Source organism: Rhincodon typus, chromosome 16 (assembly GCF_021869965.1).
Source record: "Rhincodon typus isolate 14 chromosome 16, sRhiTyp1.1, whole genome shotgun sequence".
Classification (NCBI taxonomy): Eukaryota; Metazoa; Chordata; class Chondrichthyes; order Orectolobiformes; family Rhincodontidae; genus Rhincodon; species Rhincodon typus.
The window spans coordinates 53,995,778-54,015,946 of record NC_063347.1 but is presented as its reverse complement, the minus strand read 5'-3'; the positions used below and the strand labels follow the sequence as shown (position 1 = coordinate 54,015,946).

The window sequence follows — 20,169 nt, the reverse complement described above, 5'->3', positions numbered from 1 at the left end:
TCGTGACCAAGTTACGGGGGATCTCATTAAAACTTACCAAAGCTATAACATCATAACACATTGGAGCAGAAGTAGGCAATCTGGCCCACTGGGACTGCTCTGCCATTTGATGAAATCATGTTGATCTGATAATCCTAAACCATCTTTTGCTGTCTTTTCCCCCTAACCCTCGATTCCTTTACTGATTAAAAATGTCCATTTCAGCCTTGAATATACTCAATGACAGCCCTCTGTGGTAAAGACTTCCATAGGTTCATCACCCTCTGAGTAAAAATTTCATCTCATCACTTTCTTAATCAGGTGTCTCCTTACTTTAAGATTATGCCCTCTGGTCCCAGATTCCCCACAAAGGGGAGCAACCTTTCCACATATACACTGTCAAGCTCCCTAAGAATCTCACATGTTTCAGTAATGTCTCCTCTCATTCTTCAAAATTCTATAAGCATAGGTCCAACCTAATCAACTTCTTCGCGTCAGAAAATCTCTCCATACCGGGATCAACCTCGTGAGTCTGCTCTGGACTGCCTTCAGATTTATATTGTAAATAATTATCTATACATTGCAAATAATTGTGGTCCCGGCACTGAACCCCGATACAGGTTGCGATCTTGAAAGTGACCTCTTTATGCTAACTCCATGCCTTCTACTAGTTGTCAATCCTCTCCATGCTAATATACTAATTCTCAACACCATGGGCTCTTATTAAGTAGCCTTATACACAGTACCTTAGTGAATTATTTTCTGGAAATCCAAATATATACATCTACTGGTTTTCCTTTATTCAACCTGCTTGTTACCTCCTCAAAGAACTGTAATAGATCTATCAGGCATGATTTCCCTTCATGAAGCAATGCTGACTCTGTTTCATTATGTTATGGGTATCTAAATGCTCTGGTATTACATCCTTCATAATAGAGTCTAATATTTTCCCAATAACAGATGATAAACTAACTGGCCAATAGTTACTTGTATTTTGTTTCCCACTCTTTTTGAAATTACACTGGCAGTTTTCTAATCTTCTGAAACTTTTTCAGAATCCAAGGATTCTACTACCTCCACAGCTACTTCCTTTGAAGTCTTAGGATGCATCCCACCAGGTCTGAGAAACTTATTGGTCTTTTTCCCCTTTATTATTTAGCATTTTCGGAATGCTATTATTATCCTGTACTGTGAAGACTGATGCAAAGTATTTGTTCAACTGCTCTGCCATTTCCTGGCTCTCCATTATTATTTCAGAGCCTTATTCTATAAGGGCTTAACGTTTAGCACTGCCTCACTTCCTTTTTATATATTTGAAGAAGCTTTTACTGTACATCTTTCTGTAACTTGTAAATAAACTGTAACTCTGTAAATAAACCTCAGTTTATTTTCTCCCTTTTTTTGCTCATCCTATGTTGTCTGTTAACACTTCCCCAATCCTCTAATTTACCACTAATCTTTGCCACTTTTGTATGTTACAACCTTTTTCTTTCAATTCAATAATGTCCTTAACTTCCCTAGTTAACCATAATCGGTTTAGCCCGTTCCTAGAATCCTTTTACCTCACAAATTTGCTGTGAATCATGGAACTATTTTCTTAAACATCTACCATTGTTCATCAACCATCTTTTCTTCTCAACTCCTTTCCCAATCCATTCCAGTCAACGTTACCCTCATTCTCATGTAATTATCCTTATTTAAGTTTAGTAACGTTATTTCAGATCTAAGTCAAACCGAGATGCTAAATTCTACAATGTTTGATCACAGTTTCCAAGGGGAGCTTTTACTTTAAGATCATTTATTAAATCTCCCTCATGACACATTACCAGATCCATAACAGCCTAAGTAAATCGCCATTGTCCTGTTAGACCATGGAGCTGCTCTCACATTATGGAAAGAAAACTGATGGTGGTTTAACTTGAGGGTCACCATGCATCAGGTGAAGGGACAGACTGAGGAGGAGAGTCCTTCATGGTAATTGTAGCTAATGGGGAAATGGAACCACACTGTTGGCGTCACTCTGCAATGCAAACCAGTTATCCAGCTAAATAAGCTAACCAATGCCAAAATAGCCTGTTTCTTGGTGGCTCCATAATGTATTGTTCCAGGAAATTAACATGAATGCACTTTATGAAGTCTTCCTTACGCTACATATGCCAATCTGACTTTCCCAATCTGCACGAAGATTAAAGTCTCTCATGAATAATTTCCTGCCTTTTTTATCTTCTGATTTATTCTGTCCAACTGTACAGTTAGTTAGGGAGCCTACAGATTATTTTAACCAGTGTCTTCTTCACCTTGTTATTTTTTACCTCCACCTATATGATTCTACAACATCCAATCCAAGAACATTATTGCTAATGTACTAATTACATCTTGTACTAATAGAGCTTCCCCACTGCCCTTCTATTTCTGCTTGCCCCTTTGAAAGGTCAAATACCCCTGAATGTTCAATTCCCAGTTTTTAATCTTCTTGTAACCATATCTCGATAATGACTATAAATAAATACACATTAGTCTCTATTTGCTAACAATGTTTCTTCCCAAACCAAACAATTAAGGTCCTTTGGTGCTTCACTTGTTCACATCACCACATTCATGTGATTCCATTATAGGAAATTCTGCTTCTGGTTAAAGAGCAGTTTGTCCTAAATTGATCACAGACACAGTGGCTACTGATAGTTGCCATACCCAAGTCATGCTGTTTGGTAGTAGGGTCCTGTATTCTCTTTCACCAGAAAATACAGACCTTGAAACAAAGTGCACCTGGAAATTTGTGCAAAACAAGTTTTATTTTAAATAGATTGCCCTTTAAGGTTAAAGCCATCAGGTGTCAGCTATGGTTCAATTACAACATTCTAACCTCCAAGCTATAAAGTTCAAGTCCCATTCCACAGACTTGGAGACATAGCCCAGGCTGACACTTCAGTGCAGTACTGAAGTGCCACCTTTCAGATGAAGTGCTCAACTGAGGTCCTGACTATATTCTCAAAGGAATCTATGGCAATATCTGAAAACTCTCCTGGTGAATATTTATGCCTTGACCAACACCTGAAACAGATCAATTTGTTGGTTATTTTAGTTAAAATAGTAAACTCATGTTTGTCAATAAATGCAAGTCTTTCTTTAGCATCTAGTCCCACAGCTGTGTCTTCACATAGCAATATAACCAATCAGTTAAATTATAATCATTTAATCATACAGGAGGAGGCCATTTGGCCCATCATGCCTGCATAGACTCTTTCAAAGAACTATCCAATTAGTCTCATTCTACCTGCAAATTTTAATGTTATATTCCCCAATTTCCTTTTGAAGATTATTTCTGAAGCTGCTCCAACAGCCTTTCATGCAATGGATTCCAGTCATGACTTGCTGCATAAAAGAAATCCTGAAGATCATTTGCTGGTTATCCTAAATCTGGAACCTTTAGCTGCTGACGCTCCCGTCATTTATCAAACCTGTTAGTTTTCAACACTTTTATTAAATCTCTGCCTTGAGAATTTCCTCAGCTTTTCTCCAAGAAAGAGAAAGTGAGTTTTTACAAACAAGGCAGTGAACAAAAGGAACAATGACCTCCAATCTATACCATCCATACCATTGCAGTATTAAATCCAGACAATTTACACAATCCCTCCTTCACAAAAACAGAAGAAATCACCCCATGCTGCATTTTAGATGTTACAATATTCCAGCAAGTGCAAGTGCATGATGCAGAAGTTCATACTCTGCAATAGGTCAGATTGTCAGGCCTGTCTCAATTCCTATGTCTACTGTACTCACATGCTTGGAGGGAGAAATGCTTCTTCTCCGATGGTGGGGGTGTTGCTCCCAGGGCTGAGAGATCATTTTCTCCGAGCAGATACTGTATTGATCTCAGCTGGAAGCAGGGGTCAGCCAGGAGGACAGCTGTTGCTCTTTGGATGCTGAAAAGGAGCGAGAGATGAAACATTAGAGGAGACTTTGGGCTGAGATCCTGGCAGGAACTGATGCAACTGATCCAGACAAATGAGTCACTCTGCTGAAGATCTGAAATAATACGGAATGCAATGATTGTCGATTAAAGGGAAGGAAGCAAGGTCAGGTGGAATGACTGCACTTGCATATAATGTGTTACCAGAAATTTATTTAATGATCAGTACAATGGGTTCAAATGGAAATATAAATAGATTCCAAGGACAATTAAATTTACTTCTGGAGAAAGTAAAGACTGACGGATAAGCAAGTGGTATAGATCAACTTACCTAATAACAAAAACAATGACTCATTATCTGTGATGCCTGAACTGGAGGGGCATTAGGACCTATGCAGGTCTTTCCAGACATTTGCACGTTCCAAGTCACAAAGGTTAAAGGTAGCCTGTGGAAACGGTTTGTTCCAAAACCTTCATTACAGCTTCGAAACTTCCAGAGGGACTGTGCACCAGTTGAGTACCCAATAGAGCCTGAGCTCTTACCAAGGAATGATTGCGCTATGTTAACAAACAACACCATCCAACTACACTGAACTACCGTAGACCCTCCATGAACATAGATACAACGACAGCTTGCAGTACCGGCATACACATTCACTGTTTATGCAATATACTTTGTTGGACCAATACTCAAGACGTTACATAAATATTTGAATTCAATGGAACAAATAGCTAAGTCAATATGGATTAAATTTTGCAGCACACAGGATGTACAATACTGTCAGTAAACCAATTGCACTGGGAGAGATTAATATAAAAACATAGCTAAGGAAATACATTGTCACTGAAAGGCAATGATTATACAAATTAGGACAAACTGCACAAGGTTCAGAGAGACATCAGTGGTAATGTTTATACAAGCAAATGTAGAGGATATTGAGAGGGAAGGACAAACTAATTCTGGTAAAATAAATTGATCTCTTTCTGCAGAAGAGCAACGAGACCACAGATTAATGACTCAAATTCCATACAACAGCTCCTATAATTAGAACTCAATGGCTGTTAAATAAAAGCCCAATTCATTGCAGCATAATATTAAAAAGGTCTTCACCCAACATACAGGCAGGGTGCTATTCATCATTTATAAAAAGTACATAGTGAAAGTCTAAGCCCATGGCTCTAAGTCTAGTCATAGGCCACAAAAATAATTACTCTCAGACAGTCAATGTCCATGATCAGTGGATACACTGATCAGTGTCCGTGACTCCTCACAGTGACAGGAGAGGCACTCCTGGCTGTGTCTGTGACTCCTTACTGTGAGGGGACTCCCTCGCTGTGTCTGTGACTCCTTACTGTGAGGGGACCCCCTCGCTGTGTCTGTGACTCCTTACTGTGAGGGGACCCCCTCGCTGTGTCTGTGACTCCTCATGAGGAGGGAGATTTTGATAACCTTGGAGTCTCTTTCATAATGAACTATGATATTACTCACGGAGCCAAACAGGAGCCAAGTTGAAGCTGGAACCTTCTTCTCTGGTGAGTGGAAGAAAATAAAGCATCTGGATTTATTTAGCAAGGCTTGATGCATCAGTGCATGGATAACCTTACCTCCTAGTAACTTTCTCTAATTGGAGAAAAACAAGCAACACTGCATGAAATCTGCTGACAGGAACGGTTGAGATAGGTTGGCTGCAAATGATCAAGGTGTTTGTAAAAATGTGACAGTTAAGTCTCCTATTCTGCTTTCTTAAATGTCAGTGCTCACTGAAACAATGATATAACCTGATGACTTGCATCTCTGATATTACGAGATAAGACTCAGGCACTGTAGTGGTTTGTAAGCTCTCAACGGGCCAACTCCTTAAGAAAAACAGTGCCATCAATGCAGAATGCCTTGGCATTTATGGGCTACCTGTGACATTGCACTACAGGTTAACAAGTTGGACTGAGGATTATTTTGAATGTCAGTACATTATACCAGATGATATTCAACAGAACATTTTGGTTTGTTCCTCCATAGCACAAGGTCTAGTAGTTGCGAACAGACACTCAGATGCTTTTGCCCATGAGAGCTTTGATGCAAGTGATTACTGCAGAATTTGTGCTGAGACAAAGTCCAATATCAGTGAGGGCAAAAGCAGGGCAAATCCAATCTGGCCAGCACCTGTCCCATCAGTCAACTCTTGATCATCAGACAGTGATGCAAGGTGTCATCTACAGTGTTATCAGCAGCACTCATCCACCAATAACCTGCTCACCAATACTCAGTTTGGATCCTGCCAACATCAATCAGCTCCTGACATCATTACAACCTTTATTCATACATGGACAAAAGAGCTGAATTCCAGAGGTGAGATGAGTGTGACTGCCTCTGACATCAAGGTCACATTTGATCACACTAAAGGGTTCCAGCAAAACTTAAGTCGATCAAAATTCGCAGGGGAAGCCCCTCCATTGATTAGAGCCACAGTGAGCACAAAGTTGTGGCTGTAGAGGTCATTCGCCTCAGTCCCAGAAACTGGAGTTCCAGGGAACAGTTTCCTAGGCCAAACCCTCTACAGCTGCTTTATCAATGATATTCCCATTTTTGGGGATATTGGCTGATGGTTGCACAATGTTCAGTACCATTCACAACTCCTCAGATGTGGTAGTAGCCCACGTCTGCATGCAATGAGACTAGATAACACTCAGGCATGGCTCGATAAGTGGTAAATAACATATGTGCCAAGCAAGTGTCAGGCAATGATCTCTGCAACAAGAGAAAATGAGATCACTTACTCTTGACATTCAATGCCATTACGTTTATTGAATGCCCCATTATCAATATCTTGTGAGTTACCACTGACCAGAGACTGGACTGGATGAGAAATATTCTGACTACGAAATCAAATCAGAGATCAGGAGTTCCACAGCAATTAATTCATCTTCTGTCTACTATCTACTTGACACAGGTTTCAGGAGTGTGATGGAATACTTTCTTGAATGAATGCAGCTTCAACACTTAAGAAACCTAACACCTTCCAAGACAAAGCTAAATTCTTATACAATTTTCTCTCTTTCGAGTCTGTGGTGTGACATTATTGTTGATCCTTTATATCCTGTCATCCACAATATTGATTACACTGGAGACCTCAAGCCTGCAGCTTGCATTTTTATCAGAAGTAGCTCCCCTGTCAATCTTGTCACACTTGGTGTTAGTTGTCTGATTGAAAACACAACTTTTCCTTTACCTCAGGACATTCCTTCTACAGGCAGTATTAATTGATCTTTTGTCACAAGACAGCAGGTTATCAAGCAGTGTTACCTCCTCTCTCCCAGGAAAGAGCTGGTTTATGTTGCTTCAAGTCCTTCTTCCCAGGAATGGCTAATCAGCAAGTTGGTTTTAATTCCTTTACAACAGTTTCTCTTGTTCCTTTCATCTCAAGAAACAATTTATTCCATACAAAGTTATGGCTGAGCCTCTCAATCCATGAACAGCTATTAACGCTCTGAAGTCTTATAGAGTCACACCACCATCCAGGGCAAAACTTGCTTAATATTCCATCCACCACCTTCAACATTCACTTCCTCCACCAGTTATGCACAATGGCAGCAGTGTGCACCATCTATAAGATGCACTGCAACAACTCTCCAAAGCTCCCTTGACAGCACCTTTCAAACCGGCAAACTCGACCATCTTGAAGGCAGCAGATACGTAGCACCACCTACAAGTTCCCCTCCAAACCTCATTCAGAACTATTTTGCCATTCCTTCATTGTGACTGGGTGAAAATCCTGGGACTGCCTTTTTAACAATACCGTGGGCATAAGTATCATGGATTATACTGGTTCAAGGTGGCACTTCACCAGCACCTTTTCAAGGGCAATTGGAGATGGACAATAAATGCTAGCCAACGACACCCACATGCCCATGAATGAATGACGAAAATGAACTTTGATGTGGAATCATATTGCCATTCCTTCAACAGGCAAAAGTTCGAGAACTCCCTTCATAGCCATACTGTGGGTGTGCCTATCCCTAATACCTGCAGCAGTTCAAGAAAGCAACTCACCTGCATCTTCCCCAGGCAATCTAGGACAGGCAATACATTCTGGTCCAACCAGAGATGCCCACATCCTGTGAATGAATTTTTAAATCTTGCAATGTTTTGTGAATTAATTTGTTTAAAGGTGGAGCCTTAAGGCCAACAAAGGATTATTACTTTTCTGTACAGTGGAGAGTTGTTAATTTAGTTTCATGATTTTACAAAAAAAAACTTTTGTGATATTCTGGAGTTAACGTCTGAAATGTGAGGTTGATGTATAAAGCTGACTTGGTCATACATCAAGGGAAACATTAGATACTACGCTATTTGCTAACAGCAAGAATGTAATGCAGAATGTATTATTTAGCTGCTCAGAATGACCTTAGGTTAAAATTATAGCACCTTTAAGGCCACAAGGTCAAATTAGTATAGAGTTTGATGTCAGTTAGAACTCAACTTCCACTGGTGTAAAACATATGCAGACTGGCAGATCCTTGCAAGTTTTCAGTGTAAGGAAGAAGAAAGCAGGATAAAATTACATATTTTTATTTTTTTGCTTTTAATGTTTTGACAGTGGACAGACTAATAGGCATGTCAGCAGAAATTTTATTATGTCAAACATAGAATAGAGCCTTCTTGCAACATAGTGCTTGCGCTGAGTGGTATGCTTGGTCCGAGGACGACAGAAACCTGATGCCCTCACAGACCATGTTGAATCCGGAGCCTCCAATTTCAAAATCCATGCTGCGGACATGATGAAATTTATTTCAGTGAAGCAGCTACTAAAAATAAAAAGCCAAACAAAATGCATGTTGCGACCTTGTAACAGAGGAAGATTTGGAGACAACAGGCAGATGGGTCCTTGCCCCAAAGGGAACTGTCACTGAATGTAAATCGGACTCCACAACGCACTAACTAGAAATTAATCAGATTGTGACGGTTTTGTCTTCTCTATCTGATACATACAGAAAGCTTACAGTGAATGTGTGTTTTGGACAACTACACTGCTTAAGATACATTACTTTAAGCATTATATTTTCACTGATATGAAAGTATAGAACTGCAGAAAGCATCTGTGACGGCTCCTAAGCAATCCCAAATAATCCCTTTGTCCCACTTTCTCTCCACAGTGCTTTCTTTACTTTGAACGTTTATTAAAATAGTGAATTCAGAATCCTCACACAATGAATTTCACCAACATCTCTCACAGAATCAAATTCCTGTCTTATAGGAAATCAGCACATTCTGAAGGTCAGAGCATACTTGCCGTTTGCAGTAATTTAACATGCAACCCTAGAGTTGAGAATGATTTACAAAAGAGTTATGTGCATTATTTATTAAATATTTAAGTCCAGCACTCATTGTCAGTAAACCTAACAAACATTCAGTTACATCATTAATGCTCTAAATAATGTTCTCTGCACACACTGGACTATCTCTAGTCACATGTTCTTCCAAAAGATTCAATACAATTCTATCCCATTTTCATATTTTTGATTCCTAGTAGGTTGGATGATGAACCATCACTGTTGCCAGTTCTTTGATACATTATCAACGGGGTCAGTTTGCCACATCCAAACATTCAGAAATATGTTTGTGAAGTTCCTTGTTGACTTTGCATCTTCAGTCAAAGTTTTTATCCTCATGCGCTCTGGTGCCCAATGCCAAATCCATTTAATTTGACTGCTCTATTAGCAAAAAATCTCGAGGTAACTTGGGATGTTCCTCTGCTGAATTCAAGCTTTTCTTTCATCAGTACATACTCCACCTACCATCTCCTGTTTCTAAATTATTTAATTAGCTGTGTTGTCAGAACCAGCATTTGTAATTAACAGCAAACTAATGCCAAGGGCTCTAAGCATTAGTTTAGGCCACTTCTTTGTGTTATAATGTATGGATTGGACAAACATTTTAAGAGCAAGTTTTCAGACTAGAAACTGCACTGCTTCGCCAGCTCTGAGCAGTAATAGAACTAGTTGAACGGTACTGTACACTTCCAGGGTTTCCTATATTCTTGGCAACATCAATTTAAAAAGATATATTCACTCAGTACTCCATTTCAGTAGAAATCAAATTAGTAGCTGAAATCTGCACAGAGAGCAATGCTCAGAAACATGTTCATGTACTATTTCGCGCACTGCTGTGACTGTGACCACATGCTCTTGTCATGCAGTTATCCTCGTTATTTGATGAGTTTGGCAGCTTACAGAGTAGAAAATTAGTCCACTGGAAAAGAAATGAATGAGCAAGATTATGAGCAACAACTTGTATCTTAAACCTGTCCACCTGGTCATTGCTCGGGCCTTCTGTGAGACACTACTTAAAAACAGTGAGCCTTTGAGTCTGTATTGGCTTGGAATCAGACATTGTTTGATAGTGCTCCTTGGAGGTGACTTAATAGGCAGTTTACAACAATAAAAGCGTCATATAAATGTAAGGTGAAGTTGTAAAGTCATCTTCAATCTTGAAAGGATCTGCATCCTGTACAACATCCCATAGGAAAGGAACAGAGTTGAGTGGTAGACACATACCCCGTGTAGAATGGAGGTGACCCTTCAATGGAGTCAACCATTCCTCGGGTACTCCATCTCCTGAAGCAGCTTTACGAAAGAAGGGCAACAAGTAATAGAGGAAATTCTAATTGCAAATCAGGGTGTCAGGTATCAGAACAAATGGGCTTGTGAACCACAGTCAGACTCCGAGAGTAATTTGTGGTAAAGATGTGATTATCATCCTAAGAGTACTATCAAGCTGAACGTGAAAGATAAACCCGAGAATCAGCCATAATGGTTTAGCCAAAACTTTAGGCTTCTTTTCATCAAGAACCCAACACTGTAGAATGCACTCAATGATTAGTTTAATTATTATGGATTCCTTGGGTCTTTGAGTCTTTAAAACTGGTGAATTCTATATTAAGGCCATTGGGCTGTAGGCTCCCGAGGCGGAATATGAGGTGTTGCTCCTCCAGTTTGCGTGTGGCATCATTGTGACACTGGAGGAGGCCCAGGATGGACATGTCACCCAGGGAATGGGAGGGGGAGTTGAAATGGTATCATTCTCAGCCACTTCCGCCACCTACAATCTGACCCCATGACCAAAGACATATTTCCCTTCCCACCCCTATCTATCTTTTGTAGGGACTGCTCACTCCGCAACTCCTTCGCCCGTTCCACACTCCCCACTAACCCCACCACCCCCGGCACCTTTCCCTGCAACCGCAGGAAGTACTACACCTGCCTCTACTCCTCCCTCCTCACCTCCATTCAAGGCCCAAAGCAAACCTTTCATATCAGACAGGGGTTCACCTGTACATCCTCCAACCTGTCTACTGTATCCATTGCTCCCGATGTGACCTCCTCTACATCGGAGAGACCGAAAGTAGACTCGGAGACTGTTTTGTACAGCATCTGCACTCTGTTCGCAACAAATGACAACACCTTCCAGTCGCCAACCATTTTAACTCCCCCTCCCACTCCCTGGGTGACATGTCCATCCTGGGCCTCCTCCTGTGCCACAATGACACCCTTGCAAACTGGAGGAGCAACACCTCATATTCCGCCTCAGGAGCCTATAGCCCCATTGCCTTAACATAGACTTCACCAGTTTTAAAATCTCCCCACCCCCAGCTTCATCCCATGTCCAAACCTCCCTCTCATCCCTGCCTCCTTGACCTGACACAACCTGTCCATCTTCCTCCCCATCTATACGCCCTACCCTTTCCGCTGACCAGTCCCTACTACCCCCTACATGCATCCAACCTATCACCACTCCATCTACCTTTCCCCAGCCCCACCCATCTTCCCTCCCACCTCCTTGACCCGACACAACCTGTCCAACTTCTCTCCCACCTATCCACCCCACCCATCCCACTGACTAATCCCCACCACTCCCTGCCTGTGCTCACCTATCACCATCCCACCTACCTTCCCCAGCCCCACTTCTCCTCCATTTATTTCTGAGCTCCCTTTCCCCTCCCCATTTCTGAAGAAGAGTCCCGATTTGAAACAGCAACTTTCCTGCTTCTCTGATGCTGCCTGGCCTGCTGTGTTCTTCCAGCTCCACACTTTACACAGCCTTCTTGATTTTGCTTTATTCATTCATAAGATGTAAGCCTTGTTCAGTACGCCAGCATTTATTGCCCATCGCTATTTGTCCTTGAGAAGGTGGTGGTAGACCACCTTCTTGAACAACTGTGGTCCATGTGATGTAGGTAGACCCACAGTCAGGAAGGAATTCCAGGATTCTGACCAGGCAAGGATGTTTAAAAATTTGGGGTTTCACCTTTAAAACTGAGATAAGAATTCTTTTTCTTCTTGCAGAGTCTTGTTATTCTGTGGAATTCTCTTTCTCAGACAGTCATTGAATACATTTAAGTCTGAGTTCCACAGGGTTTTGATCAACAATGGAGTCAAGGGTTGGGGGACAGACAACAAAGTGGAGTTGAGACCATGATCAGATCAGACATGGTCTTTTCGAATGGCAGAGCAGGGCTGAATGGCCTACTTTTGCTCATAATTCTTGTGATCTTGAAAGAGTGAAGGAACAGCGATGTATTTCCAAGCCAAGATGGTGCAAGGCTTGGAGGGGAACTTGCAGGTCGTGGTCCTCCGTTGCATTTATTGCCCGTGTCCCTTTAGGTGGTGGAGGTTGCATATTTGGAAGGAGCTGTCGAAGGAGGCTTAATAAGTTCCTGCAGTGCACAGTGTCTATATTACATATTTCTGCTGATGTGTGCCACTTGTGCAAGTAGTGAATACTTGTGGAAATTGAAATTGATCGAGAGTAGGCTGATGGAGTAGTAAGTGGATGGATTGGGTTTCTTTTGGACTTGCTTTTGTAAACAAGAGATACCTGGGCAATTCCTACATTGTCAGGTACATTCCAATATCATAGTTGGACTGGAATTGGACTGGGAAGCAACATGTTCCGGAGTACAAGTCATTGGTATGATTGCCAGGATGCTGTTAGAGTCCACATCCTTTATTGTATCCAATGACTTCTGATGTTTCTTGATATCACGTGGAGTGAATCAAATTGGCAGAAGTCTGGCCTCTGTGATGTTGGGGAACCTCTGGATTATCCACTCAGCACTTCTGGGTGAATATGGTTGCAAATACTTCAGCCTCGTCTTCTGGTCTAATGAATAGACTAATTAGTTTATGAAGAGCTAAATTAAGATTCCAGTGCCAGTTCTGGGCTCTATTCCAAATAGCTTGCATAAATTAAGACACAAAAGGAACTCCCTTAATGAACCCAATATAATCAGGTCATTGTCGTATATACAGTACTGATTTAAGGGCAGAGGAATACGAAGAGTAGGCTATTCAGCCCCTCAAATCTGCTCTAGTGTTCAATAAGATCACTGCTGTTCCGACTGTGGCCTCGGTTTCTCTTTCCTTCCTGCTCCTTAACCCTTGACTCTCTCATTGATCAAGAACCTGTGTAATTCAGACTTGAACATATTAATGACTAAGTCTCCAATGTTCGTTTGGGAAGTGAATTCCAAGGACTCTCTGACAGTAGACATTCTTCCTCACCGGAGTCTTAAATGGAAGGCCCACTTATTTTAAACTGCTCCTACTAGTTCTAGACTTTCTCCAAAGGGGAACATTTCCTCAGAATTTACCCTGTCAAGTTCCCTCAGAATCTTACCTGTTTAATAAGATCACCTCTCATTCTTCCAACCTTCAATGACCATAGACTGCTCAACTCTCCTCATCAGACAATCTTTTCATCCCATCATCAACTGAGTGAACTTCTCGGAATTGCTTTCAATGTAGGTATATCATTCAACTGAGGAGACCAAAATTCTACACTGTATTCCAGGTACAATCCCCCACTAAGCAGTTGCAGCGACACTTCTCTCACAATATTGCCTCAGAAATCTGATGCCCTCCCTCTTACACCAGTTTTCCAGCTACATTTTCAATTGATCAATCCTTCTGTTCTTATGTTCACAAACACATGCTGGGAGATCCTAATATTGGTACTCGAGGTCCTGCTTTTTAATATTTTCCCCAAGTCCCTGACATCTGATTTCAGGACTTCATCTATCTTCCTTCCTATAGCATTATAGACCAATATGGACCATAACTTCTGGCTGATCTACCCTCACCAGAAGGATGTGTTACAGCTGTTCCATGACGTCCTTAGCCCCTGGCACCAGGGAAGCAACACACCACACTGGTATCACATTTCATGCTGCAGAAATAGCCCTCTGATCCTCTGACTATAGAATCCCTTATCACTATTGCCCTTCCACTCTTCTTTCTCTATCCACTGCCCCATACAGCTGAGATAGGGCCTTGGTGCCATAGACGTATCTCTGGCTGTGCTCTCCCTAACAAACCCATTGCCTTTACTAGTTTCCACACTGGAATACCAATTGGCAAGCAACACAGGCTCGGAGGACCTCAGCACAACATATGTGTTTTCTTAGACTGCCTCAAGTCAGCCATTCCCTGTGTGCTGTAACCTTTTAGATCTGTGGTGTGACCATTTCCTTATATTTGCCATTCACACGGTCCTATGATTTGTGGATGCATAACAGCTCTTTTGGCCAGCCGCATTTCTTGCCATTTCCCTAACAGCCCCACCATTTTTTTGATCTTTAGGTGCTTAATAAATATCCTCTTGAAATGGAACCTGCATTCAATACCCTCAAAGATGGTGCACTCCAGATCCTAACCATTCAACATATTAAAAAGTTCTTTCTCACATTAATTTTGATTCTTTTGCCAATCACATTAAATTGGTGTTATCTGGTTCTTTCATTTTCCATTAAAGGCAACAACTTTCCCCCATTCACTCTGTCTAGATCCTTCAAGATTACAATTGAGAAAAATTCCTCTCATCCTTCTCTTCCCAACAATCCCGGCTTCTCCAATCTATCCACGGAACTGAAACCCATCATTTCTAGTACTATTGCTAAGAATCTTTCCTGGACCTTCTCTAAAGGCTCCAACTTCTTTCTGAAGAGTTCTACCCTGAAATGATGGTCAACCAACATTGGACAAGGGTTTAAATGTATGAAAATGACAGGTTAGTCAGAAAAAATAAAGACAGGTTAACATTTCAGGTGTAACCCTTTAGGTTCAGCATCTATTTTTTCTATTCCGTACGAACATGTGGAACAGGAATAGAATGTTTTCAATTCCACATCCCCATCTACCCCAATAACCTTTGATTCTCTTGCCTAATAGGAATCTATCCACTTCCATCCTCAAAGTATTCAACGATCCAGCCTCCACTGCCTCCTGAGGTAAGAGTGTTCCAAAGTCAAACAACCCTCTAAGAGAAAAAAAATGTCTCTGTCCTAAGAGGGAGATCCTAATTTTAAGAGTACACCCTAGTCTTGGACTGACCTACAAGAGGAAACATCCCTTCCATGTTGACCTTGTCAAGGCCTTTGAGGATTTTACACATTTCAACAGAGCCACCCTTCACTCTTCTAAACTCCAATGGAAACAAGCTCAATCTGTCCAACTTATCTTCATAAGACAATACATTCCAACCATCCACTGAGTAAACCTCCTCTAAACCATGTCCAATTCATTAACATCTTTCCTTAAATAAGGAACCGCAGTCAATATTCAAAATGTGGCATCACCAATGCCCTGTAAAACTGAAGCATAACATTGGTTTTATGTTCAATTCCACTTGTAATAAAGGATAGCATCCTATTAGTCTTGATCACTTGCTGTTGCCTGCATATTACATTAATCTTAGATGGTGGAATTTGAATTCAATTAAATATCTGGAATAAGGAATCTAATGATGACCATGAATCCATTGTCGATTGTCAGAAAAACCCACCTGGTTCACTAATGTCCTTTAGGGAAAGACACTGCCATCTTTACCTGGTCTGGCCTATATGTGACCCCAGACCCATGGCAATGTGGTTGACTCTGAACTGCCACCTGGGCAAATAGGGATGGACAATAAATGCTGCCTTGCCAGCGACATCTTCATCCCGTTAATGAATAAAGAAAAAAAAACATCTTTGGGAGTCATGCACTAGTACACCTAAATCCCTCTGCACTTTTGAATTTTGTTACTGTTCTCCATTTAAATAATACTCAAAGTTTCCATTCACCCTGCTAAGTGAGCATCACATTTCATTGCATTATGCGCTACCTGGAAGACCTTTGCCCACTCATGCAAGCTACCTCTGTCTGCAAACCCCATTATATCTTCTTCATAACTAGTCAAGGAGTAGCCTGACACAGACATACTCAACTAATCATACCTTACACTTAATGTCTCAGACAACACCATCACCATCCCTGAAAATGTCCTATCCGACCAGCAGGACAGAACAGATGAGGTGGCACAGTGGTATACAGCCTGCGGGGAGTTGTCTTGGGAGTCCTCGGGACACCATGAATCTTGAAAGCATCAGGTCAAAAATGGGCAAGAAACCTCCTGCTGACTACCTAATGCATCCTCCATATCCCTGACTTGGCTGATGAATTACTACTTCTCTATGTTGAAGACCACTTGGACGGAGCATTGAGTGTAGCAAGGACGAAGAATATGCTTTGAGTGGGAGTCTTCAACGTCAATGGGTAATAAATGCTGACCTACTGTTGAAACCCATGTACCATGAATGAATTAAAGAAAAACTTCATCACAGGCCACCTGGCAAGTCATGATTATGATTCCTTGTTTCTACATTTCAACAAAGCATTCATTTTGTATTTAACCATTTCCATGACCCACTTCAATATGGGTACATACGAATACAACTGAAATGAATAACATGCTGACAACTGTTCAGGAGATCTAAGTTCAGATTCACCTGATGGTAAACTGAAGGACATGAAGGACAGGGAGAGAATGAAATTGTACCGCTGCAAAATTGTGCAAATCCACTGGACAAAGCTCAACTTCACCCAGCTTCTGATCTGCTGGCTTTGTTTGACGTGTGGATGAAAATTGAATTGGGTGGTGAAATGGATCCTTTGAAGTTACTTGGTTTGGACTTGTGCTGCAGGATCATGTCACAGGGCCACAAGAGTGAAATGTGAGGGAATAAATTTGATTCCAGTCATTTCTGACAGTGGCTGCAGAAATGCTCAGCTCACAAAAAGGATCTCACAGTTGTTTCCAGCGTGAGTAACAATCTGCATTTTACAGCGAAAGTGACAGATACATTCCTAATGTACATACACACTTTCACACGTAGGTGCATCTGAAGTGCAGTAATGAAGAGATCTTGACAATCCACTGCACCTGCTAAACTCTGCAATTTCATCCAGAGGTAAAATAAAACTGACAATCATTTTGAAACAAAAAACAACTCGATTAGCCAGGTCTGCTAATCCTTCTTCAGAACATTCAGAACCAGATTCTGGTTCAGATTTCCAACACCTGCAGTTCTTTGTTTTATTTTATGACAAGCTATTGTGTAATTCTCTTTGTTTTTGCTTATAAGATTTTTCTGAGAACGAGTTAGAACTTCATCGAATGTACCCACAGATGGATGAGTTAAGAATAAGTAATTCAATGATTAATAAAAATCTTCATTACTTTGACAACAGGAATCCTTGGCCTACTGAATAATCAGCAATTCCATTTTCTCAGTGAGTCATTGCCATTTAGCCTGCTGAATAAACAGCATCCCTGCACACCAGCTAATCCTTGTGCGGAACAAAGAATTCGAGAATTTTAGAAACAGGAAAAAGGTTTCAGCTTATCCATTTTTGTCTGAATCCAATTTAACCTATTAACATCAACACCTTAATTTCTTTCCTAATCAGTACTGGAATGTTCGAGTCAGGTGGTAGAAACATGTGAACGTCACTCTAGGAACCTTTAAAAAAAATTACATCCTGCAGAAAGCAAAGTGTTGATTTCTGAAGAAGGGTCTAGGCCCGAAACGTCAGCTTTCCTGCTCCTATGATGCTGCTTGGCCTGCTGTGATCATCCAGCTCTGCACCTTGTTATCTCTGTTGTATTTATGTAGTTCTTTCCATGATCTCAAAACACTTCAAAGCACTATAGCCAATTGAAATATTATTTAAGTTACTGTTGTAATGCAGGAAACACAGTTGGCAATTCTTTATGAGGAACAACGCGACACAGACCAGAAATCTGTTTCAGTGATGTTAGCTGAGGAATACCAGGGAGAATTTGCCTGTTCTCCTTCAAAATAATGCCATGGGATTTTTATCACTTGAGAAGGAACTCACTGAGTCTCTGTTTCACGTCACATCTGAAGCCGACACACTTGGTGCTACACAAGAGATTCAGCTTTGATTATGTATTCAAATCTCGGGAGTAAGACTTGGATTGATAACTTTTTTTGTCAGAGACCACTGAGCCAGACTACCATCTAGAACATTGTTGATTGTCCAAAATGATTGTGTGAACTCTCCAACCCCATGAGGGCAAACCAAAAATCTAAGCGCAATGGATTTAAGCATAGGTTCATAGCTAAGATTAGAGTCATAGATTCCCAAATGTGCTCAGGACACTGCTGAAGTTCTGCTAGATAAAACCATGTTGTTTTCCGGTGCTGGCTATTGATAGCTCTGTGCTACACATTCAGCGTGAACTGCACTACTGGTTTCGGCATTGGGTTACACGCTTATCTGGAGCTAAGTAAGGAGAATCATAGTCTTCAGTGACAGGTCTATTGCTCCAGGCTCCATTAGCAAACCAGGCTTAATTTGCCAAACATAAACAGCAGCTTAAATTTTGCAGATATGTCAGACTCAGGTGTCAGTTCACCTTGTCACAATGAACGGATTACACTCCAAACCTCCATTACCAGTCAGTCATTCATTTTCGAAGCAGCACAGAGATGGTACTGATCGGTTTGCCCGCATTAGGTATGTTCACCCGTTACCTCCTACTCTTGACCCTAATGTCTTTCTTCCAAATCCAGCCCTGTTTATCATCCAACTCATCTTCCTCAATCATTTGCGGTTGACATCAGGAAATCTCTACTTCTATTCTCTGACATCACTCCTTAAAACCATCAACATCCTTTCCTTAAATATCTTCCTTAAACAGCTCCACCTTTTCCAATCTCATCTGAAATCTTTCCCTTCTCTTCAAAGTGCTGGAAGCAGCTAGCTTCTTCAAAGAATTGGCACAGTTGCTTTCCTCTGTTCTGTATCATTCAATTTCTGGCATAGAACCACAGGAGGTGTTACTCGCCTTGGAGTAGATCCAAATCAGTAGAATTATACTAGGGCTCAGTGGGTTAAAATATGAGGGCAGTTTGCAAATCTCTTTAAGATTTGACACGTGAGAGGATTAATTGAAGTCTTTAAAATAATAGTGTCAATAGAGTAGATAGAGAGAAATTATTCCCTCCACTCCTGAAATTCAGAATGGGGCATGTGGGAAACAATCCTAAATATAGAGCTAGGATATTTAAGAGAGTGAAATCAGGAAGCAATTTTGACACAAAGAGTAGTGAAACCCTGAATTTTTTTTCCCCCAAAATGCTACTGATGCCAGGAGTCAACTGGAGGTCTCAAGTCGAAGATTTCTAGATTATTATTGCGCAAGGCTATCAAGGGATATGGAGCAAAGGCTGGTAACTGAATTGAGGTACAGATTTGCAGTGCTCTACAGCAAACAGCACCAAAGGACTGAATGGCTTGCTCCTGCTCCTACATTCTGAATATCTCCATTACCGCTGTCCCCATTAATGACCCTATCCTCTTCTAAACTCCTACCACTGGCAGTCAACATACCTGGCTCCATTTCCTCCTGGTTACATGTTTGCTTGTTGCAAGATTGGCACCACCTATTTTTCAATAGTTTCCTGGCAATTGTTTGTGCAGTATCCAGATCTTCCCGCTTCCCTTCAAATATTATTGAGACTCTGAGTTTTCTCTGTGTTGATTTCAAGGGCTCAACCTTTTCAATTATTATGTCATAACTCACTACCCTTCCTTATCTTAAAATGTCTGTTCTCGCCCTTGCTTCCTCTATACTTACTACCTTTGCTACTAAAAATCCTTCCAAAATCTAACCCTCCTCCTTTTTTGTTTTGGATGCAAAGCAAAGACCTCCTTCCCCTCTCAATGTGTCAACGGGAGTACTTTTGTCTGAGACACGAGACGGTTGGTCTAAGTTCCATTCCAGAAACTTAGCCCACAACCTAGGCTGACACTCCAGTGGACTGCCGAGGGCATTCTGCACTGTCCCAGGTGTCCACTTTTGGATGGGATGCTAAACAAGTGCTTCATCTATTCTCTCAAGCCAATACTGCAAAGGTGCTATGGTGTTATGCTGAAGA

The 20,169-nt window shown here is 41.2% G+C and overlaps 1 protein-coding gene across 1 annotated transcript in view; it reads right to left on the bottom strand.

Annotated features, from left to right (window-relative positions):
* The window catches only part of LOC109929384 (E3 ubiquitin-protein ligase RNF123), a 279,987-nt gene that overhangs the window by 32,017 nt on the left and 227,801 nt on the right, over nucleotides 1-20,169 (bottom strand). Inside the window, exon 19 of the mRNA XM_048606242.1 lies at nucleotides 3,760-3,902. Within this exon, the coding sequence (XP_048462199.1) occupies nucleotides 3,760-3,902 (143 nt within the window). The remainder of the gene's footprint in view (nucleotides 1-3,759; nucleotides 3,903-20,169) is intronic.